Raw genomic sequence first — 26,960 nt, 5'->3', positions numbered from 1 at the left:
CGCTTCCTTCCTTCCTGCAACCTGCATCTAAAACGTCACAAATGTGTTAACATTGTTGCAAATATACAATAACTGCATAAAGAAGGAAACAAACACAAACTTTTGCATTGCTGCATCAGCACCTCAGTACAAAGTTTCCCAGCATAAGCATCTGTTTGTGTAGATTTTACCTCTACAGGATAAAGGTGAATATGTTATCAAAAAACCAACAAGTGAATTAAAAAAAAAAAACACAACTTTATTTCCAGTACAAAAAAAGCAAAAGAAACCCAAATATATTAAACTTGATACAAGCATTAACAACTCAAAGTCATCTATAAATACGTTAAAATAAATTAAAGAAATTAATTTACTAAAGATGCCTTTACCCCTGAACAGGTCTCAAACATGTTGATGAAAAGGCAATTTTAAATAGACCAGTAACTGCACAGTGTCTGCTTTTCTAACAAACTACATCATAAACACACAAAACAGCCAAGTAACATTTCTAAAACACTAAGCATACATACCCTAACCCTACACTATGCGGGATCTAGCACAGTAAGGCAACAGACCAGGGATCACAGTATACATGGATGTGGCCGCGCTTCACATTCATAACAGTAGAAAGCTGTAACGGTAAGAATTAATACTGAATGACAAAAAGATGGAAGATGGTGGGGTGAGGGTCACACAAGCACGAATATTCATCAAAAATGTAACAGGAGTGCTGCCTGTGGACAAGGGAGGAAAAAAAAAAACATCCCACTCCTTGGAATGTTTGTGTTTAGGATCATCTAAAATACATATTAGCACCACAAATGTTTTTTAGAAAACCTGCCAGAGGTAAAAACAGGACTTTCATGAAGAAGTCATTTGACTTGATTAAACTTTACTTCTGGAGCGAGCCCAAGCTAAGCTCACATAATATCAGATTACACAAAATAAGCTGCAAAATACTGTGATGGCACCTCATTTAGGTTTTCATCCATTTTTCCCACTGTAAACTGATTTTCTGCAAAGGCTGTTGTTTGTGCTGGCACACTTTACGTATCAATCAAATTACCCATGTCCTGTTTTCCCAGTTGGCGATTCAAAGATATAACAACATGTCATGAACATGGGATTTTGGCTTTTGTTGGAAGCTCAAACTGAGTCCCTCTTCTTTTGCTTATTAGAGCAAGTTAAATTTGGTAAATTGGCATTTTCCTGGTGGCAGTTTGTCAACAACACATGAGAGACAGAGAAACAACTTAGTAGTAATCTTAACATCCTAAAGACCTGAACTCACTCTAGCTTATGTGACTAAAAAAAAAAAAAAAAAAAAAAAATACTCACACCCCTCCTAACAACCCAGCAAAGCTTGGTTTAACACTAACTTGACCTGTTAAATAACGCTACAGGCACTTAAGTTGTTTAAAAACGTAACATTCAGGTTCGAGGCCAAAGATCTAAACATAACCCCGTACTGTACAGGTTATGTGTTTGGGGGGGGCAGTTTCACCAGCTTATCAAGACAATTATGTGTACAGTTAATAGAAAAACAAAAACTCCTTAACATAGGTCACATTGTGTGTTCGTCCCACCATAATCAAAAAGTCTGAGCTACAAACAGAAGTCTTTGGCTTTATCACATTCTTTAGATCACTCTGAAGATGCTGATTGTAAATATGAATAGAGTGTCTGGACTAAACAAAAGACAGGCACTGAGGCCAATCACACTGTGATTACAATATCTTTCTTGCAATCTGTCGTCTCGACATACTATTTTGATAAAGCATCAAACACTTCTGGCACTATTAGACACTTCTCTTGGTATGAAGTCTGTTTTGGTGGCAACACACATTTTACTTTAAGCATCACTGTGGCTTCCCTTAAGCACATGACAGTGGCATTTCAGCCACCTAAATCTCAGGCAAATCTCTCTCAGCGTTCTGAGTCAGTCACTAAAGTCTTTATTTCCTTTGACGCCACACAGGTGCAAAGAATGTCTGAGGTGTCAGCCCAATGGCAGTGTGTGAGAGGGGAATGTGCATTTATGTGTGTCAATGTATAAGCATAGTGTGTGCTTGAGCTTGGATATGTGTGTGCTGCATATATTGTGTTGCGGTCTCGGTCTGAATGTATGCAAGTGTGTGTTCCGGCACACTGCAGCTTAAAGGCAGAACCCAGTAGCATCCTCAGGAACAGAGAGCTGGCTGAATACTGCCAGACGTCTGCCGTTGCTTTCATTAATGCCACCACAGGATTCGGAGCCACTGAGGGAACTAGCAGAGCTGCTTCCATCTTGGTCCTGGTCTGACAGAGAGGTGTAAGACAGGGATCTGGCACCCAGTGGACCTGAGAAGACTCCAGTACCACTGGGACTCTGCCTCAGGGAAGGGGAGCCAGTCGGAGAGAGCCCGCAAGGAGAGCAGCCAGAGTCTGGGGAAGGCAGGAAGGGAGACCGGGGATCTGCTGCAGTGGCCTGGCCCACAGGTGGTTGGTACTGGTGGGCAGGGGAGGCCTCGAAGGCAGAGTCCATCTCCAGGAAGGCATGAGAGAGGAGGTCAGAGATGTCAGCGCAGGATGGAAGAGAGGCTGAGGGGGCAGGAGTGAAAGAGGCGGTGGCAGGAGGAGGATGAGCAGTAAGGGCATGCTGAAGGGCTTGCTGAGGAGCAGAGGGAAACCCAGCAAAGCTGAAGCTCTGTCTGACGAGAGGTGGTCTGTGCGTGCGGGAGGAGCAAGGTGGCTGGTGGGGAATGCTTGAGGAGGAGGAGGACGAGGAGGAGGAGGAGCGAGAGAAGGAGTGCTTCTTTTCCTCCTCATTGTTGTGGACAAAGTGGCAGCGGATCCCGTAGGGGCAGAAGCCGATGGTGTGAAACGTACGACACGGCTCAGTTTTGTATTTTGGATGTCTGTTAAGATCCCGCAGCTCTTCTGGCCCATGGGCAAACTGGCACTTGCCACCATACTTGCACAACCCGTTCTCAGTGAAAGAACGACACAGTTCAGTCTTATAGCGTGATGAGGAAGAGGAGGTGGATGAGGAGATAGTGTTCAGTGCAGTGGGGCTGATGTCACTTTGGGGGGGCTTTATGTCAGTCCTGGGCCAGCCTAGACTTGCTGCTGTGGTGCTGCTGGTCTCTACCATGCTGACAGAGCGCTGGGCAAGGAAGCCTGACTTTCCCCACTGGGAGGAATTTGCAAGCTGGGAGGGCAGAGGACTTTCTGACTGCTGCCCCCATTGGTTGGAGGTCAGAAATACATTGTCTGAAGGATCAGTGGGGAGGCATGAAAGAGACGAGAGGGAAAATGATGTGCTGCTACGTGGCTGACCGATGTAACCTGGTGTTCTCGTTGCCAGACTGAGGGATGGCAGCGGTCTGTTTGGCTCGCTCAGGTCGAGACTGAGTAACTGCTGTACAGACAGACAAGTGCAGACAATACATTAGCCTATAACATCTACATTTAATATCCAGAGACTCGTTTTCAAAATCTCTGACATGTATTTTTTACAGTGGTTGTAAATTTATATTTATTAACATCTGCTGACATTGCGCACACAAACAATTAAAGACTAAAACAACTGAAACAATTACGAGTATCATCAGTTTCCTTGTTTAAAATTATATATTAAGTAGTACATACTGATGTAAAATCCTACATGAAAACATGGACTTTTGTCAAAAAAATCCTGTTTTCCATTTAGTGAACTTCTATCAGCTCTTTCACTTTTACATTTTCAGTGATGTGATAGACACACTGAGAAGTTAGTTGTACAGTACTTCAGTCAGCAATATGTCCACTTTGACTCATTATCTTTTAGAATTTTGTATTTTGATTGTCTTAACTTTGTCTAATGCAGATTTCCTCCTGCAGGGATAAGACAAAGGCGAATAAATAACAGTATAAAAGCCCTGCAATAATCTTTTCTGCCTTTTTAAATCCACAATAACAATACATCAAGGGTTTAACCTGACAATCTACACATACTTGCATCTTCTATTGTGATGAAAACAGGTAAGTACTATTTGCAGTATGCTGCTATGTACCACATGCAGTACAGTAAACCCTCGCCACTATAAAAAAAAAAAAACGCATAGCATTACATTACTTGCTTTAAGTTGAAGCGACAGAGGCAAACACCTCTCTTTGCTGTCAACGCAGCCTGACAATTGTAACTGAAAACTTTTAGTTATTCTCAAGCACAAAAGGTTCTGCTTACTTACTGCGGTGTTTTGATTCAACTTACTGGCGTTGTCTACAATTTACTGGCCACTGAAATTCACCAGCGGTGGCAGTTTACTACCTAAACTAGTTTAACTAAGACTAAATGGCAAAGATGGCTTATAAGTAGTTCAATGGGCCCACGCTGCGACGAACTGTAACACCAGCCTCAACAACGCCCCCACTTTGTGACAAGTTACGCTAACTTTCTAACTAACTTTCGGATCACGTAAAAACCCTCAAGTGCTCGTTAAAGCCTCCGGTTGATGAGAAACGGTTAAAACAGCACAGCAAAGAGAATCAGTAAAAAAACATAATAATAAGAAGAAGAAGATTCGGACAGATGAAGAGGACAAACAGCATCAAGTTAGCATAGCGGCTAGCTAAGCTAACATTCACCGCTCCAATGACCTAGCCAACTGTTGCTCCACTCTCCGCTCAACTGTATTTGCGCCTTTCGTTTTTTTTTACCTTGCACATCATCTCTTCCAGGTCAGCAAACTGGTTGAGTTTCGGGTAAGATGGCATTTTGCTGAGTGATCAAAAGCTTCGTACGGTCCCGTCTGCCCCCGCAGTGATAGACGTGGGTAACTCGCTGGCATGAGTTGGTCAGAAGTTTCCAGCAGTGGCTGCGGTGCCAAACAAGCCCGAAACCGTGGCCACGTGTGGATTTAAAACCTAACACCGCCGTTAGCCACTCCCACGCCTCTGAGAGTCAGCCCAGAGCTGTTTTCACCAGACTCAGACCCAGTCCCCAAAACTGCTTGAGGGCCCCCCAGGCTCGAAGAAATGTAGTTTTAACTAAGCTGAATATAATTTTGTGTCATTCTTAACTTTAAAGTTAGCTACATGATTCAAGTGACTCAATACAGCGAACACCCAACATCGTGAATGTATAATTTTATAAGTATTTGTAGGCAGTTTTGTATGTAAAATGTTGTAAAAGGTTATTCTGTCAGTGGCCTCAGACATTGTTAATGCTAATGGCGGTTATTCTTTCAGAAGAACAGGCCTTGTCACTGATATCACCAGAGGTCTTGTCTGATAGTCAAAGTATTGTCCTTGCTATCAAAATAATGAGGCCTAATGCAATTTGAACTTTTATCCATAATCCTGGTATTGTATGATTATCTCTGCTGGCTGATGGGAGATGTTGTGATGAGATGTGAAACCCGTTCATGGACAAAATATGTTTTTTTTTTTCCAGCCTTATAACAACTATGTAAAGACATGTGGCCTTTATCAGGTGGAGGAGGTGCCACTGGATGTAGCTTAAGCAAATTAAAGAAAGGCTAAGTCACAAGAAACAGACGGAAAACAGACAAAAATAGGTATAGGTATAGGCAAACGCCCAAATGAAAGGGTAACCAGAGGACAAAAAGGAACACAGGCAGAAAAAAGGAGAATGGAACATATGGGTAGAAAAGACACTATGGAGACAGTTTACTCCCATGAGACAGACAAGGAGGAGTGAAGGCTTTGATTTCAAAGGAAGATGTGTGAAAAATTCCACTGCAGAGTAGAGCCATGAGAGTATCTCACAAGAAACACACACACACACACACAAAGGTTTACATCTCTATCTTTGCATGGATCAAAAATGTCAAAGCAAAATTTTATCTGCGTAAACTCAAACCTCTCATTCACCTTACTCTAATCACAACCCATTCATAACCCTAAACCCAAACCTGGAGAAACTGCCAAAGTTAATGTTGACAATAAAGGTTTCATTCTCCTGCCATCACTGATGAGACATTTGGTCCTCACAAAGATAAAAACTTCAAGAGCACACACATATACACACCCACACAGGTCTGCCAGGAGTGAAGTTGTCACACCTCTGGGATTGTAAGGAGCATTGCAACAGCATGCCCAGTGGCCCGACGAGTTGGCAAACAGTTGGCTGCAACTTCAGGCAATGAAACAGCTTTCAGTTTGTTCTGTGCAGTTCAGTGCTTCTAGTGGCCGGATGTAAGGGTTTGATTCCCTCTGGGGAAGCTCCTGCTAAAACTGAATGCATGAGCAGGTATGATCAGAACAAAAGCACCAAGAAGTTTACGTAGAAGGCTGGCAGACTTTTTAAAAAGGTCTGTCAATGGGAGAGAAATATTCTCCGGTGATTGTTGTAGCTTTGTAACATAAGTGTGTGATCCCTACATGTTCCAGAGTAAAAAGAAGCCACAGAAATTGCTTGAAAAGGCTGCAAAAAAATAAATGTTTAAAGTGCTCAGCCCCTGCTCGGAGAAGAAGTCTGAAAGTTCTTGAAGCCAGCTCATAGCTCTGAGCCCCCCTTACAAAGATGAGTTCAGCTGAGAACAAAGCCTGCCGAAAAGCTTTGTTTTGGTCCAGCCAAGTGGTCACCATTAAGTGTGTGTGTTTGTGTGTGTGTTTGACAGAGGGTTTCAACACCCCCCACCCCAGCCCCCCTGTTTTGTGATGATGTAATGGTATAGGTACACTCTACTACTCTACAGCCTGAAGGATGTCTGAGCCAGGCTGTGTTTTGACTTGTGCGATTTGTATGTGAAGCTGACTTGGTGTCCTTCCCTTGCATACCTACGGTGTCCTGATGTCCATCATGCCTTAGGACAAGTGCCATGTAAACATGACTCCCTAAATGAGTCATGGCATTTCATTTCTCTCTGCTTTTACTTTCAAAATGACCACAAAACTATCTAAAGAAAACAGTCACTTCTGCCGTCTGCCTCTGAAACCACTTCTACAATCTTTTTAGAAAAGTTTAGATGCAGTATCATCCAGATATATCAGTGTCGAGATCCAATCAAGATGGACCGGTAGTTCTCGGCGTCACTGTGCATCCAAAATGCATCTTGATTGACCTTTAGTTATCAGTTTTCACTTCCTCTCTCACATTTCATTTCATCATTAGGAAACTCACCACATCTTTACAGAAAACAACTTTACATTAAGAATTGCCGTGGTTACTTCTTATCTTCTCTGCACTACATATAAAAAAACAAGCAATTTTGTACTGCACAAGTGAATCAGCTGTGTTTGGTGTTTTGCTGTAGATTATGCACAATTGGCTGAAAGGGAAGGGAAGGAAAGCAAACGGGGAACACCGTCCTAACCACCAGGCCACCACAACATGGCACATATGTGGACAAATTTCCAGGCCACCTCCAAATGTGGTCGCTTCTGATCTTATCACCCAAGGTGTGAACAAGGCCTAATGCAAGGCCTAATTATATTGCGACTGACTGACCTCTGGGTGCTAACCCAGACATAAGATGCTCCCCTAATTAGTTCATCATCTTTAGGAGGTTGGTTCTGTGTGTTTGTTTGTTTTCTTTTTGTTTTTTCTACCCTGAGATGAAGACCACCACTGTGAACAACAAGCCATTAGCAAGATGTCAACAACATGAGTGCCTTGAGGTAAGCAGGTCCTTCTGTTAATTTGGTTAAGTAAACAAATGTCAACTATAAACAAGCTATTTGGTCAGTGAGTTGAGTTTACTTCTATAAACAAATCTCTTTTGGGTGAGTTGGGGATTACCGAGAGTTGGGCGGGGGTTGGGGGTTCTGAAGGAAAGGGGGAGGGGAGAAGGGAGGAGAGAGATTTGAAAGAGAGTTCTGGCTTCTTGTTGAGTCCAGCTGGGCAAGAGGGCCTTTGGAGCACAATGAACTCAATGAGCTGCAGAACCAACTAACAAACTAATGGCCCGCCCTCCGCGACTCTACCCCCATAGATACACACACACACACACAATCACACACACACACAGTGGAAATAACAGAGGAGTGGTGAATGGGTGAGATAGAAGGGCTTGTTAGGAGGACAGGGATGGGGGTGAGCAGCAGGATGAAGGGGCAGGATTGGGGGCTATTTGGAAGAAAAAGGGGAAATGAGAAAGAGAGGAAGGCATTGAAGGATTGAAGGTGGAGCAATCAGGAGAGAGACAGTTAGTGAAACTGGCTCCATGCACAAAAAGGTTTATCTACAGATTTGGGATTAATCAACCAGATACATTAAGATGTGTCATGGGACGCATTCCCTTGCTTTGTCACATAATCTTCCTGCAGTGGAAAAATCAGCCAAGTCATTACGAAGGCATTTGCTGATTCAACATCTGTTTGCCATTAGAAGAGATTTGCAGAGGTGACATGGCAGTGTGGGTTTGCCGGTGACTTCTGACTGCAGGGTGCCACTGTGGTACACCTAATGCAACAATATGTTTTTGAAGAAATGGCATGAAATAATGAAGTCACACATGTTTTCTGAAAGGAAGAATGGGAAGGATGCCAGTTTCAGAGGGGTGAGTTGGAGGGCTTGCGAATCCATAATCACTGTCAACAGTGTGTGTGAGTGGAAATCTGTGGACAATTTGTGGAGTGAAACATTTGTATTGTGGCACCATTTGCATGTGTGTGTGTGTGTGTGTGTGTGTTGCAGAGAGTGAGACACATACACACACACACACACACACACACACACACACACTTGCACACTCAGCCTATTGAAACTCTCATGATTAAGTGAAGTCATTCCTCCAGAGCCCCACACAGGCTTCTTCAGATAAGAGGCTACTATTACCAGTGAAATAATAGAGGGAGGGGAGGAGGGGTTTGTAGACCTGATGAACATCTGCTCCTCTTTTCCTCCCCCTCCCCCTCACCCCCCTCCTCAGTACCTTCCTTCTTTCACAATGTACCCCCTGCCCCATTCGCTTGTGTGTGTGTGTGTGTTTGTGCTTACAGAGGGTCTTTGGGATTCAAAGAGAGAGTTTGGGATTTAGGAAGAGAGTTTCCCTGACAGTGAAGTTTCATCAAATCTATCGGGTATTGTTAGCCTTGGTGTAAGTATTATGGGATGTGAACCAGTAGCAAACTAACAGCACCTTTTCTGCCAGACTTTGCATTTATTTTATGATACTGTGCTCAAAAATATATGTTAGAGGTTTGTCACTGATAGAAGCAAATACAGTAACATCCTGAAATCCATTTTAATTTTCTGAACTGGAATTATCATAGAAGCAAACAAAGACAACACAGACAAAAATAATAAAACTGTTAAAAGGTGTAAAATGTGTATTTTATAGTAAAGCTTTAAATAAAGATATGACTGCTACCTCATGAATAAACATGACAACCAAAATGACTGCACTGGAATGTTCATTTATGCATAAATACATAACAACTATGGTTCTCTTGTTTCTGTTTTATGCACACACACACACACGCACACACATGCTCACACACCCAGAAACGCCACACAGTAGGGTTCTACTCACAGGGCAAAGGTCCTAACCTAACCTTTGACCTCTGACATCACCCCCTCCCTCTCCTCTTCTCTTGCCCACTGGAATTCACTCCTGTGGATTCAATTAGAAAGCTAGAGAGGAGGAGAGCAAGGGAGAAGGACAGTGAAGGTTGAAAAACAAGATAACAGTGACAAATGTCTGAACACAGACTAGTATGGAGAGGGAGACAAAGATTCAGGGTGGAGAGAGTGTGAGAGTGATGTGGGAGAGTTGAGACATTAGTTCTTCAGACACGTTTGTTACTGCAAAAAAGGAGTCAGCTGTGTTTGTGTTCTGGGTGTGCATCTGGGGTCCCACAACAGACAGACTGGGGTACACTATATGGCCAAAAATATGTGGACATGGACCATATTTTTGGTACTTTTGCTCTGGGGAGGTTTTTTTATGGTTCAGGCTGTCCCTTTAGTTCCAGTTACCATAATATGCAATAGTATTTCACTGATTTCATTGATATTCATCTGTCTTATACTATTGGATTATTATTCTTTTAAATTCCTATTTATGTGTTCCTTTTTACATTGCCTTGAGTTTCTTTTATATCTTGTCTTGATGCTTTTTTGTGTCTTATGTAAAGCTCTTTGTGTTGCCTTGTTGTCAAAAGGTGCCGTACAACTAAACTTGCCTTGCCTTGATTTTTTTAGATGATAGGGTGCTTCCATGTTTGTGGAAGGGCTTTGGTAAAGGCTCTTTTCTGTGTCAACACGATCACAAGTGGTGCAAACAAGGTCCACTATGAAATGTTTTGTTTTCCCCGTTTGGTGTGGAGGAAAACTTGACTGTGTTGCATCGAGCCTTGATCACATACCCACTGAACATCTTTGGGATATATATGTGTATATTATATAAATAAAATCAGTAGCAGGTCTAGTGATTATATCATTCTGTAATAAATTATTACAGAATGAGATGTCTTTAAAAGTGTGTGCTGAACTCACATTGTTTGGGAGCAACATAGAAGCAAAAGAGGAACTGTACATTTACATCCTGTTTAATTACGCGGGGATCTTTGTCATGTGCTGCATTCTACTGCCCACTGCTGGACTATAGCACAATTACAGATCTGCACCAGGGCCACTGATGGTGTTTTTCATCCACCCTGGAGAGTGAGCTCATTAGATCAAGAAAAGGATTATGTGGGTTAGGAACCAAAGTGTCAGAGGGCTGCTTTTGATGTATTATAATCATAAGATCCCTGCTGTGCTCTGATGAGACTGGTTCTGATGCAGTGTCAACTCTGTACACACAATGCTCTTGATTTATGTCATAACATGGTTCATCTCCACCTTGAGATTTTTTTTGTTTGTTTTTTTGCTGAGAATGAGTGACATGAGAAATCAAGGAAGGAGGAAAGGAACAAAGAGGACTTATGCAGATGTGGAGTTTAAACAATCTTCTTGTGACGGGTTGTTAAATAGTGTTACAGCAACACATCCAACTTCAAACAACATGATTTAATTGCCAAGTTGCTGTGTTAAACATTTCATATTTAAATTTGGATTGGTGATTGGTGTATATGTGAGGAGATTATGTCATTGCTGGGCATTAGAATGAATTTCATGAAAAAGCTGTATGTGAAACACCTGACTACAATTAACAGTTCCTCTGTTTGTCTGATTCACCAGTGAGGGGAGCTGTTGCACCATTCCCATGTCCCTGATGGACCTCACTGAGTGGATTAGCTTCATTCAAAAGGCCAGAAATTCCATTGAACACAGACACTCATAGTCAGGGGAACTTGCACAACCCTCTTCCCTGAAAATGAACCACGCAACAGTGTCAGTGTGTGTGTGTGTGTTAAGCAATGGTTCCTGGAGATCCTCTTGAGCCCCAAAAACAAAACAAACAATAAGACATTTCTTTCAGTACAGAGGAATGGTAACTCACTTTGTCAGCCTCGTGTGACCAGAGGGAACAAAGGAGAGTTAAAATGTTTTTAATTCAGGAAACAAACAAAAAAAATCAATCAAAAAATCAATAGCAGGAACATGCTTGATGAGCCACACAGAGTGGAGAAGATAGAGAAAAGCAAGAAAAATGAGAAGCAAGCAAAAAGAGAATGGAAAGAGTGTTATCATAGATCATTTAAAATAAAAAACAACAGAAGTGCACGTGTGAGTGTGTGCCCACATGTGAAAGAGACAAAGAGAGGGAGAATAGCTGTGTGCTCTTTTTATTCGTGGTGTTCTAATGGCTGATTTAGTAGAAAAATCCTACCTAAAAGGGACTTGACTTTACTGAGATGTCAAACGTAATGTGTGCAATTCTAATTTTGTACATTTTTATTAAGGGATTTTTTTGCAATTACCTCACATAACTGACATTAATCTGAGAGAGGAACATGATCATTTGCGTAAAAAGACAGCGCGGAGTGATGTCAGGTGTTTGGATACTGAAGTGCAGCCAAATGTAGAACTAGCGTCATGAGGATCAGTGTTGTGACATATTTACTTACTGAAGCAGTTTAAAGAGGAACACAGACAAAATACCATTACTCTGCTATTTTGCCCAGTCTCACACGTTTTTGTCTGTGTGTAAAATGTGAATGTAAAAAAAAATGTTTTTATTGGGTTTTATGCTGAAGCCGAGGAAAACACAAACTTATCATGTCATTAAGTTTGTAGTGTTTTATGTCATGAAACAGGAATGTTGAATGTTCAAGATACCGTAGGTAAAAGATGTTTAATCCCTTTAGCTCTCAGGCAATTCCTTTGGTAATTTGGTGAGATGAGACTGTGATAACGATGGGAGAGCACGTTCCTAATCAGATTACATGTAATAACAGACATGTCTTTGTAGCTCAGTCTGTAAACATGCAGTGATGTGTGTTGAATCCCTGAAGCCAACATTAAAAAAAGAAAAAAAAGAAAGAAAGAAAAAACTTTTTAGAACTTGAAGTAAACAAAATCAAGTACATAAAAAAAACACAGGAACAAAAATCTTTTGGCTTGTGTTGCTGTTCCTTCTGTACAGAAATAGTTGTGCACAGATAATGAGGTCCCTTGTGCAGTCCAAACAATGATTCTTTAAACTGCTTTTCTGTTTATTTCTACTTTTATGAAATGATCTTTGCAGCAAATGGCCAAATCACAAAGAATATGATACTGTTCAACATGAATTTACTGTAAGTGATGTGTGTTCATCTTACTGCCTTGTTGTAAAGCAAGCAAGACATTTACATCATAATGTATAAGACAGTATATTGACAGGGTCTTAATGTGTGTAACTGAAACACAATATGCCTCAGAACTAAATTTTGTGTGTATGTGTGTTATCAGTGTGTTTATGTATGCATATTTGTACTTTTCAGTGTTTGACCCTATCCCTATCTAGACAGCAGTGAGGCAAAGACTTTTCTGTTGGAATGCATGTTTATAACTCCTGTGGAGCAATGCATTTTGCCTGAGAGTGTTTATTACTCCCATCACATTCAACCTCCTATTCATGTCAACCATAAGAGGTTTATATGAATATATTGTAGACCTTCTCTCTGCCTTCATTTTATACAATAAGAACTTTGTGTGCACAAGAAATTCTTTGTCTGTAACGGTGATCGTGTATGCATGTTTGATTGACAGTATAAAAAATCCTCTACATAGAAAATATTGTATCCGTTCACCCAAGTCAAGTAGGAGTACTGATACAATAGTAGCTGATGTGCAGATGTGAGTGTGTGTGTGTGTGTGTCTCTGTGCAGCTGAGCGTGTGCCAAAGGATGATTCCCTGTCTGTATATTCTCACACAGCTCTCATCCAGCTGTATCCAGGCAACGTCTCATAATATTGATCAGTGTGTTTGATCAGAGGGATATTGATGGATCTGGAGCCTCACATCAAATGACGTCTTCCACTTTCTTTTATTTATATGTTGGTATCCAGGAAACTTGAAATAATCAATTCAAAAGCCGGGATGTGTTTATCCATGACTGTGTGTGTGTGACATTCCAGTATGTGGTTCTTTCTGTGTGAGGGGAAGTGTCTGTGCCACACTGTTTCCTGTGCCAACTTCCCCAAGTAGTTTCCATGTTTTGTAACAGCCTGCATGTCTGTTAGCTGTCTGTGTATCACGGGAAAGACGCTTCCAGTGGTTTCGAATGTTCGTGTCCTTATAAAAGTCCTTCTATCATCAGTGAATTTGATATGTAGGCAAAATGTCCTACTGCATGATAGACAAGGTGGCTATACAGCATAAAATGTGACGTCCAGAGTTTGACCTGGAGACATGAAGTAAAGACTGATTTAATGATCACTAATAATGTTATTCTTCAACCATGATTCCAAATGTTTTTAGTTTCTCTTACTTTAGGACTGTCCCAAAACTATGAAAATCGTATTCTCAGCCATTTTTACCACTCCACCACCAGACGTCTGTGTTATCTCCACACCTAAATTTCTCTTTCCTTTCCCTTGTGATTTGTACTTTTGAATGAATTTTGGAGTAGACAGTAAAATCATGACATCAGAAGTTTGTTGTCTCTAATTTTGAATGGAATTGTGCTGACTCTAGCACCATGCTTCAGTGTCGGAACCAGGGGTCTTTGCTTATTACAGCAAATATTTTAATGCAATGTCTTCCTGTGGAAATGACCAGATTTACATGTTAACCCTGAACACCAGACTATTGTAGATGCTATTGTAGGTAGTCCGAAGGTGATGGCATAAATTCCCACAGAGACATTCAGGTTCAGTTTTTGTTGTTTGGGGGCGTCTCTAGGTGATGTGACTCTCTGTCTCCTAAGGAGACTTCTAGCCGGCATAATATAAACATTATGTCATAGTGAATGGTACGTGTATGTTTGTCTGTATTTGTGCGTGTGTAAAGCTGTGGTAAAAGCATACCCTGAAACTAGGCTACATTCTCCAGGGAGCAAGCAGTAGAGGAGAGAACTCGCACCTCTGGGAACAACCACCATGAAAATCCCCAATCAGTTTATTCCCATTGTTAACCAGCACTCATTAACACTTTGTTGGGCCGCTGGCCAAACAGCCTGCACAGTGTCATCAGATCCTGTGCTTCCTCTTTTTACAGCCGTCAGTACCTCTAAACAACCTCACACAACAAGTCACTTCCCAAAAGCACAGCCCTCGCCATGTATGCATGCATACAGCAGATGTACCTCACTGTTCGTAACTTCCCAGTGTGAGCTGTGTCTGTTCGGAACCTCATGTTGTTGACTGCTGTACAGTAATTTCTTGATTTCTCGACCACTGCTTTCATATGATGTTTGAGTGTTACTGGTTGAGGAAATCCCATTTGGAGAAAGGTGAAATATTGCATTTACACAACATCTTGAGCAACTGCCAGTATAATATAATCTGAAACAAATCTCCTAAAACAAAACTGCCTATGTGTGTGATAGGTAGCTAACTATCTAATATCACAACAGATGCTATAATCATTATGTGGTGAACATACTGGAGTAGAACACAGAAGTCTATTCTTGATTTAAGGATCAGTGTATGACAAAATACTTTTCACTGAAGGTGTTCAACCCAGCTTTTTCTGAGATTTTAGCCACATTTCACGGTCTTTGTCAAGGAATCACTGGATGTGTGTCACCGTGTGACGGTGCTGATGTTGTCAGGGAGAACTATGTCGAAAAATATTTGTTGATCAACAATTTTTTAATGATGAAAACAAGACAAAAACTAAATGTGAACTATGATGAAATACTTTCCATTTTTTGTTGAATAAAAACTACATGATAATGTGAAATAAGGATGAATGGACAAATAAACTAGAGACTGTTTTAAAACAAAGTCTTATTCACATACTGTGGTTCCTGATTTGTAAAACAGTATACTCTTTTGTTCAGAGGGTGATTTAGCTGCCTGACCTGTTGCACAACTGCTATGCATTTTGAGTTTGATGTTCTGTCAGTAATGTTATCTGACATTATTAGGACTTGGGAGAAACAGATTTATGGGCTAAATTAAACTACAGTCCACTGAGAATTAGACAGGAAGCAGCAACAAAACAGCTTACCATTTATAAAACAGCCAACTAAGGTAGTATCATCAAGCTCTGCGGAGGTGCTCTAATGTTAACACAGCTTTCAGAAAACATCTTTCATGTTGTAATGAGTGAAAGTTAAACATCAGGTTTAATGTCAATGACCATCTAAATGAACACTGATGCATGATGACACCCGATCAGGTTCTATTTGTTGATGAAAACTGTGAGATATGGTTTGAATGCTTACAAAACACTAGTAAGTAGACTTTGAGTTGACATTAATTTGTCACAAATGTTATGTAAGCTTATTTTGTCACTTTAACATCACACATTGTTTTGCACAGGTGTGTAGGTGTTCTCCATTTATCTCCAGTTTTGGTCTTTTCACAACTTTGCCTTCCTCCCCTCCGCTCCTCTAGGTTTCCATGATGCTTATTTTCATTAGAAGGAATTCTGCTGGTCTCGGCACTGCTAGTGTCACTGTGGTATGTATTCTTGGGAGGGCAGCCAAGGCTAAACACACATATGCCATATCCATTCCTTTCCTTTCAATAACCAAACACACACACACACACCCACACACACACACATACCTCGCTAACCACTTCATTTTCTGCCCACCTGTTTAAACATAGCAGTGTGTATGTGTGCATATGTGTGTGAGTGCTTCCTCACAGAGAGGCCTATTGTCCTCCAGGCTAAGATGTGTGTGCTGTGTCATGAATTGGCTCGACAGCCACAAGCCCCACTGCTGATTTTAGCTTAAAACAAAAACACTGGACCTAAAATAACAAATCCACCAAGAAGAACTAGCTGAGTTATATTACTGCTCCCTCAGCATCGTGGCTTTGGTCTCCTGAGGACTGGGGACAACAAAACATTTGTGTAAATTAGGCCTTTGTACAATAATGATCTAATTAATAAAACAAACAAACAAAGAAATATATTTTTTCAAATGTATTTTTAATCTATGAGTCATATTTACTAATTTATATGGTCAGAAATAGAAAGGATGTGCTTTCTGAGATATTGTACTATTTTACATCCCCTGTACTATTTTTTCCATCCTCGTGGGAGTCAAACTCACGAATGCCTCTGGTAATGATTCTCTGTGGTACGTCTATGAGTGACCCCTTTCACATTACAGATTATCCTTTGATCAACAGTTAACATGATGATACTGATTATAGCAACTTAAAACTCTAAGGCATAAATAAAGCATCTGCAAGGTTCTACTCCACTTTCTACTTTGACTCTACTTTGAATATGTACAAAAAGTACAAGTCGTCAAAATCAAAACTGTTCCTGTTTTGCATTGTTGCCTCGGAGTCAGAGGACATTGAGACCAAAAATGGAGCCAGAGCATGGATTTTGATGACTTGACATGTGGTGATGTCTCAGCAGGCTTGGGACAAGACAAGAGAACAACTATTACCAAAAATGGTTTCAAACTGACGAAAGACACTACAATACAATTTATACAATCAGTATTAGTGTTTGTATGTTATTAGGATTAGTCCTCACAATACACTGTAGGTGCCAGAGATAGGCCAGAAATAGGCCTTCATCTGAAAAACACACAACACTGACCACAGTCAACCATGCTAATTCAAATGTAGGCCTTTTGATCTCAAACATATGATATAAACCAATGGGATTTATGTACTTTGCAGCTTAAAACCAAACTACACCTCTTCTCTGTTGATGTTTGAAATGTTGAGGCATTTGACCTTTATCACAGAAAGCTGTTATCACTCTCATGTGCAGGTCACACATCTGCTGTTAATAAACACACTGACACACAGTGCTAATTTATTTTCATACTACATTAAGAACAGGACATAAAAACAGGAAATCTAAAAGCAGAAGCATGTACTGAGTGTGAGCATGAACAGGAAGCGTGCAATGAACATGTATGGGCCAGGCTGTTGTGAAAGACGTGCTTTAATAAGACAAACAGATGTGAAACTGTCTGAAGGGACTTTCTGATTCTGACCAACACCCTGATCACAGCCGATCACACTCCGGATGAAGTTTATAAAAGTCTGACAATATTGGCAATGAGACACAAAACTAATATCTAAATTTGATCAAGAGCACCAACACGTCCTACAACCCTCGGGTTGTTTGTCCTTACCCTCCTCTATGACCCTTAGAAACTTCTCCTGGAGTGGGCGGCGTGCATGACTGGGGGGAACTATGTGGAGTTAGATGAATCTTAATCATCTGGGAACAATAAACAAGCACAAGTGATTTCACTGTGCATCCAGATTTAGGTTAGTAAAATGTGTTCAGACAGGTAAATGAAATCACAAGAAACACAAGATGGACTGATGTTTGACTGGAAAGAAAATAAAAATCAGTAATTGGTCATAAAGCAAAGACATCACTTAGAGCCAAAGTCAAGGAATATGATGAAACTAAATGAGAAAGTCTTTTATGTTCAAAATAATCAATAGCAGTTGAGGGCGAAGTTTAACTTGCATTTTTCATCAACTAAACAGAAACTCATCTAAAATTGAACTGAAACATGGGTGGGAGTGGGGGATGGGTGGTTGGTACAACTGTTTTCTGCTTCCAAAACCTGAGAACATCTGCCCTGGGGAGTGTTACAACACCTAAAGAAACACTTATCATTAACAATCAAATTTACCAAATTGGTCTTAATATCTTAGGGCTGTCAAACTTCAGTTTAAAATATAACTTTATCGATTGGTGACAACCAAGTTATAAAACCTGTTTTCATGTCTTGTCATGTCATGGCTGTTTCTGCTTTTCAGATGAATTTGTACAAACAAATCTAGATTCACTTCTTGTTCTGTAAAATTGGATGGCAACAGCAATAAGATCATAACATATGCAATAGCTATCCTTGCAGGTGGGTACATCATATGGTTTTCACTTTATCAGACATGTCTGCTCACTTTTATTTGGTGTTTTAACATCAGTGAGTTTTTCAGGTTCTGTGTGTGACAAAATATTTTCTTAAATAATTTTTAATTAAAAACCAAATAACAGTTTAGTCTTTAAACACACACACACACACACACACACACACACACACACACACACACACACACACATATATAGATATAGGTATATAGATATAGATATATAAAACTCCCCAGAGGCCTTCCTGAGAGTAGCTAGGGGTTTTCAAGACACATTTGAAACTTAAATGGTGTTCCTGTGAATCGGCAACAGAGCACTTTGTTATGAATTCCTCCGGGTCTACCTCTGGCATCCAACCACACCAGCCAGTGAAAGTAAAAGTTGAGAGAGGAAGAGGGGAGTGAAAGGAAAAGAGAAGTGGCCAGGAGGGCCGGGATAGGGGGGAGTTTAGGGAGTTTTTCTGCCGTCGCTCTCGCAGAGTTTACGAACTCCTATCCCCCGTCTTCCTCCTCCTCCTCGTCTGCGCTGGCGTCAGAGTAGCGCAGTTGGATGAAATGAGGACAGCAGGAGGAGGAGTGGACTGAGCTCTGTAGCTGAGGAATGTGGCAGTGAGAGAGTACATTTCCATAAAAGGACAGCACTTCCACTCTGTTGCTGTGATGTCACTACTCAAACATTTCCGCCTTCCTTCTCTTCTCAGTCTGAAGCTGCTATTTCTCCTTAATTTCTCTGGATGTCTCCTCTTCCTCTTCTAGCTAAATTAATAGGTAACTATGGAGGTTAGCAGAAAACAGGGATGTTTGTTTTGGTGCTTAGGTAGAAGAAATTATTTAATCACCCATGCATCATGTCTACAGTATTTAAATCGGCCTCACATGAACTATACCACTTTCTGCTTCGTTATCTGGCCTTTTTAATTCACTGAAACTTAAAAGTTGTATGTTGCCCATTTCAAGTCATAGCTGTGCTATTGAAATACAATAATAGAAAAAGATAAGAAGCTTAGTCACCTCTTAAACGCAGTTAACTGATACTCAGTATTGTCATGCGTGAGTCATACTCAGTAGTTGTCACTGATTTGATGGGTTGCACAGACAAAACAAAAGGAGATAAACAGACTCTACAAGTACCTTCTATTTTCCATTTTGTGTAAATTTCCTTTGAAAAGCGACCCACACACCTGAGGGTAAAAATGAATAATTTAAGGCGAATTGTATTCAAACTGAGCGCAAGTGCAGCTTTAGATAAAAGCAATTGAAAGGGAAAGGTTAGCAAAGCTTAACGAGTATCATCAATGAGAGCCGGTATCAGTCAGTCAAGAGAAGACGTTTTTGGAGTGCTGTGAAAACCTTCCCAAATAAGAGAAATTATATTGGAAATTAATTCAACTACACAAACGAATACTGTGTCCCATTTCTTGCCTCCCCAACCTCTAATTGCACACGAATGTGAATCAAAGTGGTGACTAAAGATAACTTTAGTCATCATTAGCACAGCGCTAAGTACCATTGGAAACCCATGACATCTTGAACAGTAGAGGGCAGTAATACAACATTACAGTGGACGTGAACTGAACTGCTGTTTAAAACACATGCAGAGGAATCAAATGTGTGGACCCTCACAACCTGTCGCTTGATGCTTTCCGTCCTGCCATAGTTCTTCCGGTTTCTGGTCATCATTTGCATCTCTTTCAACAGTGCTGTAGAGTCAGTTTAACACTCTTTTTCGAGGCTACAGGAAACACCCAAACATAGATTAGGTTTTGAGAGGAGTATTGGGACAAAGCTCAAATTACTTATTTCTAAGTATTTGAAGGTGCGTTAACCCCTGTGGTTTTGATCTTTTCCCAGGAAAAAAGTAAATGACCTAGTTAGTAAAGGAACGGTTACATAATGTACTCCGTCATTCTCTGAATGGTTGACGAAGGTTTGGGGTTGAAAGATTACTCAACCATTATGCTTAATCTGCAGGTTATGACAGAAAAAGAGGGAAGGGAAGGAGGGAGAGGTTTTCAGGAGACGTAAGCGAATCGAAGCTGAAACCTGACTTTACTGAAGTATACAAATTGAAAGCATGCAAACACACTCCTCTCACTCCTCACCGCTCAAAAGAATTTTCTAATGGTCCTTTTTCTTTTTTTTTCTCTTAACACTTTTCCATGCTTTGCTCTTCCATTCACTTCTCTATCACATTTTGTTTGCCAGAATGACTTGCATGAATGCCTGTTTTGTCCTTCTGAAACTGTTGCTCAAGTCCCTTCAGATAAGAATATCTCTGTCTCCTTGTCACCTTTACACTACATAATATGTAATTGCTTCAATAGATCTCCATCAAGGTTTGAACTTTATCTCTAAGGTGTGTGTGTGTGTGTGTGTGTGTGTGTGTGTGGATCAGGTGACCTGGGTTAAGAGAGTTTTGACAGCAGCAGCGTTGTGGTTGATCATTAACAGCTGCACAGAAAGTGGTGATAATGGTTGTCTTGTGTTGAGAATGACCTGATGCAGTGGTTGGATCAGGGGGTTAAAAGCTGATAGGAAACAAATATTAACAACAGATAAGTAATAATTAAGTGAATACGTAAAGTACTCCCCAGAAAAACTGTGAGACCAGCACACTTGGTGTGAGCTAGAGCAAAGGCTTGCTTTATTTTTTGTTTTTTTTTTTCTTATTAATTTGAGTTTGATTCCACGTTATAATCAGTAGTTTGGTGAACTTTAACCAGTCTGCTCTTACAGAGCTGGCTGGGAAGTTAATATTTGTGAACACACAAACACACACTGATCCCTTCTCTTTTTTTTTTCTTTGCTGTTTACACTTTGTGGTCATTGTCCATCTCCATAGCAACATATCCTGTCACTGGCCTGAAGGGGAAGGTTTAAAGGCACAATGCACAATAGTGGCCAAAGCTGAGGGTCACTGTGTGTCTAGAATCCAGATACAGCTCAACCAGTAGATTTAGCTTTTTTAGATTAGAATTTGACATAGTTAAGTGTTAGCAGCTACAAGTGTGTATACTCGTGTGGAAGCATAAACAAACAACGTGTAGTAGACATATTGTAAAATGGTTGAGAGCACCCTTAAGGGTGTTGTTTGTTTCCTTGGTTTGGACTAAAGGAAATTCTGCATGTCCTGTTCCTTTCATGTACTAATATATTACACACTGACTTATTACAAGTGGACAGAGGCAGACAGTAGGGTGCTATAGAAAAACAGACCTTCAACCAATTATTGGGGAAAATCCCCACACTCACATCCTGATACATTACATGACGATTGCATGATGATGGTGATGATCTTGGATTAGACAGCATACACATTGTGTAAATTTGGTCACTTTAGCTTGTGTGACATTTCCACAGTCACACAAAAAGAGTGCATTTGAATTGAAACAAACTGAGATCTAACACAATATCTCCACAATGTACTTATAATGTTGCAGAGTAAGAGGGGGTGGTACAAGTTATTAGAAAGCAGCCGACAGATTAACACTTTAAACTATAACCATGCCTATTTCTTATGCCCTGACGTTCTCAAAAAAATCAGCCCCCACATGTTCCTTGGTAATCTGATTCAGAAGATCTTCCACAAACACTGACTTCCGGAGCCACATTTATCTCCTCAAGCTGCACAATCCAGATCTGGCAAAGTTGCTGTATGATGTCCATTACAAAATGTACAATTGTACAAACAGCAGATCTGTGATCATGCACAGCAAAGGTTAGTCATTGCTTTACTATTCTGTAGGTGCAACACGTGTAAAATGTCACAACCTGTTTCACAACATCATTACCCAATTTTTCAAAAGTTCCTCTTGTTTGTGTCTGTTTCTCAGTTACTGCAAACCATTACTGGAGCAAGTGTTTTATTTTTTTTCCCCTTTTCTTCTTCCAGATTTCAGCTTTGCTACACAGAATTCAGTGCTTTCGCAGTAGAAGGGGCAGTGGCTTTGGTAGTTGGTTGCTCAACACCAGATCTCTCTGGGAATATAAAGAGGAAATTGCAACAGGGTATTTTCATGAACTTTTGCTTAACTTGTAAATGTGCCTTACACAACCCCATGTCCTAAATAGATTCTGTCATTAAGGCTATGAACCACTGTAGACTATTTAAACTCAGGAAGCAGAGGTGATCAATCAAAGCTGTTGAATCCTGGAAATGACAGCAACTGAAAATTCCCAGTGTACAGAACGTATTGTGTGTTACCCCATTAACTTTCTGTATAGTTATAGTTCAGAAACTGGGTTAACTATTGACTGCTTAACAGGGCTTATACACAACATATGTTTTGAGGAAGCCCCTTTGGCACCTATTACCACTGTGAGTCTTTGTTGATGAATTAGCTTCATAGATTTCGATTTTGGGATTTTCTCCCATTCTTACCCATTGTTTTATTCAAGGTCAATCGAATGGGTAAAATGAGGAGTGTCTGTCAGTGACTAAACTCAATCACGTCATCACAGGTCTGTAAACAGGTAGGCTTTTATCAGCCATGGCCTACCTCCGAAGTCTGGCCTGATAGAGGTTCTGTAAGGGCAAGATCGTGGGATCAGTGATGACGGCACAACTTGTTCCTCTCGCTGGCAGATTTCTGGGTGTTTATCCAGGATTGGCTTTCTTTTGGTGCCTCTGACATTTAGCCCAATGAAGAATTGTCGGAAATTTCCATCTTGTTTTATATTTCTCAATCACAGAGCTTTGGCACCTGCTCTTGGCCCACGTAGCAGGCTGAATAAGACTCTAATGTATGTTTAGAGATGTTAAAGGTCTTTTGTTGCACCAGCTTGGAGTATCACTGAAAACAGCTCTCAAAACACTGTAACTTTTACCTGGGAATGAATGGTGTGCTGGTAGCTGTGTGATGGTGTGCGTACGTGAGGTGAGATACATGGTGTAGTGTATACACAACAAAGACACTGTATGCCACAAAACACAGCAGGAGAGAGCAACAGAGGACAGGTACTCCCCATGTAGTAGGTTACTCCTCGCTTTCGGTTACTTGTAATACAATAGAATAGCTATACAAGTCTTATATGTGAAGTTCAGACATTTTCCTAACTCCTGGCCATCTGAGTATCAGTATGAATCTGATCTATGATGTTCTGACTGGTTTGAATCAACTCACAACCTTCAGGTGAAGTCATGTTGGTTAAAATAATCTAGTGATGATCCTCAAAAACTTAGAAAAACAGGAAAAACAGATTCCTCGAGAGGTTGAAAATTAATTTTCTTAAAAGCAGTTATTGTTTCCAACATAAGGCCACTATTGTTCTCTGCATCAAAGCAATGCATCAGTTAAATTGTATGTTAGTATTAATAACCTGCCACATTCAAGTCAAAATATATCCTTAGAAAACGGTCCATCTGAAGATGCAAGTTATAATTAACATGCAATCTTTGAAGTATTTAAGAGGCATATATGTTTTGCTCAGAAGGCTTGCTTGGAAGGTGAAGATGAGCGAGCATCCAATTCTCATGGAACAGCAAATGAGGCAAAAAAAAACCAGGATACATTCATTTCTTTATTCAGAAATTTATTTAGTCCTTTTCAGACAAAAATATAAGATTCTCTTTTTTACTGCTTTTGCTCACATTGGTATTTCACAGACCTTGAAATATTTCTCCATAAATAAAGTACAAAATACATTTGTTTTTCATTGAACACAAATAAATATCATAATAAATATATTAGTTTAAGTTAAACAATAAAAGGCAACCAATGACCAAAAGGAATACTGTGGTGTTAAAGTCCCTGAACCAGGTTGTCAAACAAGCAGGGGACAAGAAAAAGATGGGGTGCAAGTTACAAATTAGCAGACAGAATGCTTTGCAGATCTAATCTCAGTGACAGGCATTTTTCTGTTAGCACACACTGATCTTTCAGCAGTCTGAAACTTATTTATGCATGCACCCCAGGTCTCAGAAAAATGACAAGTGCTGCACACATACACCCACACATGCGTGTATATGGACACACATACACACGCACATACGCACACAGAGCAGAATGAAGTACAAAGCTTTGGCTGAATGCTACCGGGAGATTTGACAGTTTCTCCCATTCGAATTAGTTGTAAAGTGCATATCACAGAGAAAATTGGATCAATGACACACGTCATGTCTCACTTATTAAGGCTACTGAATCAAACATACTGTTCTTGGCATTTTGAGTGAATAGCCTAAGAGGCAGGGAGACTCTTTAAGGCACTGGAATTAATGATTATCACTAACAATGTATGGTAACTACCCAGTAATCTATTTACTGGTACTGTCAAGACCTGCAGAGAAGTTAGCTCTTATGGAAGACCACATACAAAGGTCTAATAAGCTACACAATATTTTAAAGTATAAAAATAGAGTCTGATAACATTTGGTTACTAATCTCAGTATGTGTAGTTTGTCCAAAACAAGTTTAATTTTTACAAACATAAATTAAGAACTTTTAAGTGTTATTGTGTCATCCAAAGCTGACTTGTCCTGATAAGTTCTGGTTCTTAAGTAAGTCCAGATAGACAGACACAGTTAACTAAGTGTCAGCTCTCTTCTGTGCTTTCCCTTTGGATCCATTTAGTCAGACAGGGAGAGACGTTCAAACACAATGAGCCTCTTGGTGGCCGATCCGTCGAACGTTGGAGACTCGGTTCCACTGGAACCTCCACTGGAACTGCTGTAGCTGTCCTCCAGGGAGTCCTCAGAGGAGAAACGTTGGAGTCCAGTAGGCTTCATGAATGCTCCGTGGCCTCCAATACCAGGAAGAAGCATGCTGCTGTCCTGGTGATGCCCGTCCTCCTCCATGCTGGTGAAGCCTCTGCTGTTGTTGCTGTTGAAGTTGTTTCCATGGCCACACACACAGCGCGAGGTCTTTGGCTCCAGAATGAGAGGAATGTTGTGGATGTCTCCAGCACTGGCACGTGTCTGATGGTTGCCAAACTGGAATGCTGATGTCTCCCGCTGCAGGGAGTCGGTGAACACCGGGGAGAGGAGATCAGCAGGAGGTGGAGAAACAGAGGGAGCACGGCTGAACCCCAGGTTAGGATCATTGAAGGATGAAGGGAATGATGGAGGAGATGAGCTGCGTGAAGAGCCCAGGAATCCAGCAAAGCTGACACTCTGGCGGAGCTGGTGGCGTGGGTTCTGACCACTGGGAGCTGTGAGAGTTGGCTGCCGCTGATTAGGGAATTTAGCAGATGGTAATGGACCTCCGCTGATTTTCTCCTCATGGATGAAGTGGCAGCGTGAGCCGTAAGGGCAGTAGCCAAAGTTGTAAAAGGTTCTGCAGGGCTCTGTCTTGTACTTAGGGTGGCGGTACAGTCCTCTCAGCTCTGCCTCACCGTGGGCAAACTGGCACTTACTACCATACTTGCAGCTGCCAGTTTCCTGGAAGCCACGGCACAGCTCAGTCTTGTAACGGTTAGAGGACAGCCCTGGTGGAACCTGGGCTGAGAGGGCAGAAGAGGGAGGGAAGCCCGGTGGGGGAGCCACAGTAGTAGCAGGGCCTAGGTTCTTCAGCTGTCCAAAGGAGGAAAGCAGGCTGCTGCTGGACTCAGTCAGGCTCATGGAGCGGTCGGGCCTGAAGGGGAGCTGTTTCGGTTTAGAGAAAGGGGCCTGGCCCCAGATATTGGATGACCAGAAAGGGCTGCCATTGTCGTCGTCGTCAACATGCTCAGTGCTCAAGCTGTGGCTCAAGGATTCAGGGGGAGAGTTGGGAGAGAAGAAGGAGGCTGACCGGTTCAACTGACTCTGCCCTGGGACTTTGAGTGGAGGCTGTGTCGGGAGTAAGCCATCATCCCGGGCCAGTTTTAGAAAGTTCTGTTAGAGATAATTGAAATAGTTAATATACAGACATCCGTACTCCTTATTTCAAACAATATTTGTTGAATATGAAAATATCATCTTCAACTCATTTTCCTTTTTAGCATTAGATAACTTATTTAGACCATAGGTTCTTTTTTAAAGAATTTAAAGAGAGAGAGAAAGAATGGTAGTATACAAAAAAAGTCAAAACAAAGTCATTAATAAAGCAATTATATATATATAAACAGTGCTAGGTGTTATAGAAACTTTGTCTGCCATTTGCATGTGATCGCAACACACGACACAATTAAATGTAGATAACTGCACTTGTTTGACTGTTTTCTATTTCTCATTGATATTCTGATACGACTGAAATTCTATAAAGAAACAACCTTGTACTATCTCCCTCCTCTGTGTCTTTAAAAGGAGTTTCTCAGAGGAACAAAATGAGTATGAAAAAAAAACGGAGTTACATGGCAAACTCTCTTTTCTTTCCAAAACAACAAACAAGATGAAAAATTCTAATCCCTAGGCTCCGACTCACCTGTGCGAAGATGTCGTCAAGCATTTCGGACATGCTGTACCTCTTTGGCCAAAAGAAGATGATTCAGCTCAGATCCACGGTTTGTTAACTCAGAGAGCTTCTTCTCCTTCCCTTTTTATAAGGCCCTATGACCCGCCTTCCTCCTCAAGTTTCATAGTGAGCTCAGAGATGGGCGGAGAGTAAAACAAAAACTAAAAAAAAAAAAGAAAAAAAAAGAAAAAATACGGTGGCGGGGGGGGGGGGGGGGGGTAAAGCTGTGTTTTCATAGCTTGCTGGGTGAAATGTTTAAATTTTCTAGGCATGTGAAAACA

The 26,960-nt window shown here is 40.9% G+C and overlaps 2 protein-coding genes and 1 long non-coding RNA gene across 4 annotated transcripts; all 3 read right to left on the bottom strand.

The window, feature by feature from the left end:
• Positions 1 to 246: 246 nt before the first annotated feature.
• zgc:114130 (uncharacterized protein LOC570332 homolog) lies at positions 247 to 4,817 on the bottom strand. Of its 2 annotated transcripts, none has more exons than XM_041045472.1 (2): positions 4,660 to 4,817; positions 247 to 3,379 (listed from the first exon to the last, which is right to left on the bottom strand). In XM_041045472.1, exons 1-2 carry the CDS (start codon positions 4,714 to 4,716, stop codon positions 2,135 to 2,137), a joined length of 1,302 nt encoding a protein of 433 aa, XP_040901406.1. In that variant the 5' UTR covers positions 4,717 to 4,817; the 3' UTR covers positions 247 to 2,134. The 2 variants fall into 2 exon arrangements, with proteins under 2 accessions (XP_040901406.1, XP_040901408.1); XM_041045474.1 differs by having other exon boundaries at positions 247 to 3,376.
• A 13,797-nt stretch (positions 4,818 to 18,614) lies between these two features.
• Positions 18,615 to 20,045, bottom strand: LOC121187672. The gene is made up of 3 exons (XR_005894613.1): positions 19,940 to 20,045; positions 19,445 to 19,494; positions 18,615 to 18,907 (listed from the first exon to the last, which is right to left on the bottom strand). It is a non-coding gene; the product is annotated as an uncharacterized LOC121187672 (long non-coding RNA).
• A 3,775-nt stretch (positions 20,046 to 23,820) lies between these two features.
• Positions 23,821 to 26,756, bottom strand: zgc:162730 (uncharacterized protein LOC564559 homolog). The gene is made up of 2 exons (XM_041046801.1): positions 26,650 to 26,756; positions 23,821 to 26,120 (listed from the first exon to the last, which is right to left on the bottom strand). The coding sequence occupies exons 1-2, from the start codon at positions 26,680 to 26,682 to the stop codon at positions 24,879 to 24,881; spliced, it is 1,275 nt and encodes a 424-aa protein (XP_040902735.1). The 5' UTR covers positions 26,683 to 26,756; the 3' UTR covers positions 23,821 to 24,878.
• Positions 26,757 to 26,960: the final 204 nt, after the last annotated feature.

Source organism: Toxotes jaculatrix, chromosome 9 (assembly GCF_017976425.1).
Source record: "Toxotes jaculatrix isolate fToxJac2 chromosome 9, fToxJac2.pri, whole genome shotgun sequence".
NCBI classification, from domain to species: Eukaryota; Metazoa; Chordata; class Actinopteri; family Toxotidae; genus Toxotes; species Toxotes jaculatrix.
This window is presented reverse-complemented; position numbering and strand designations above follow the sequence as displayed.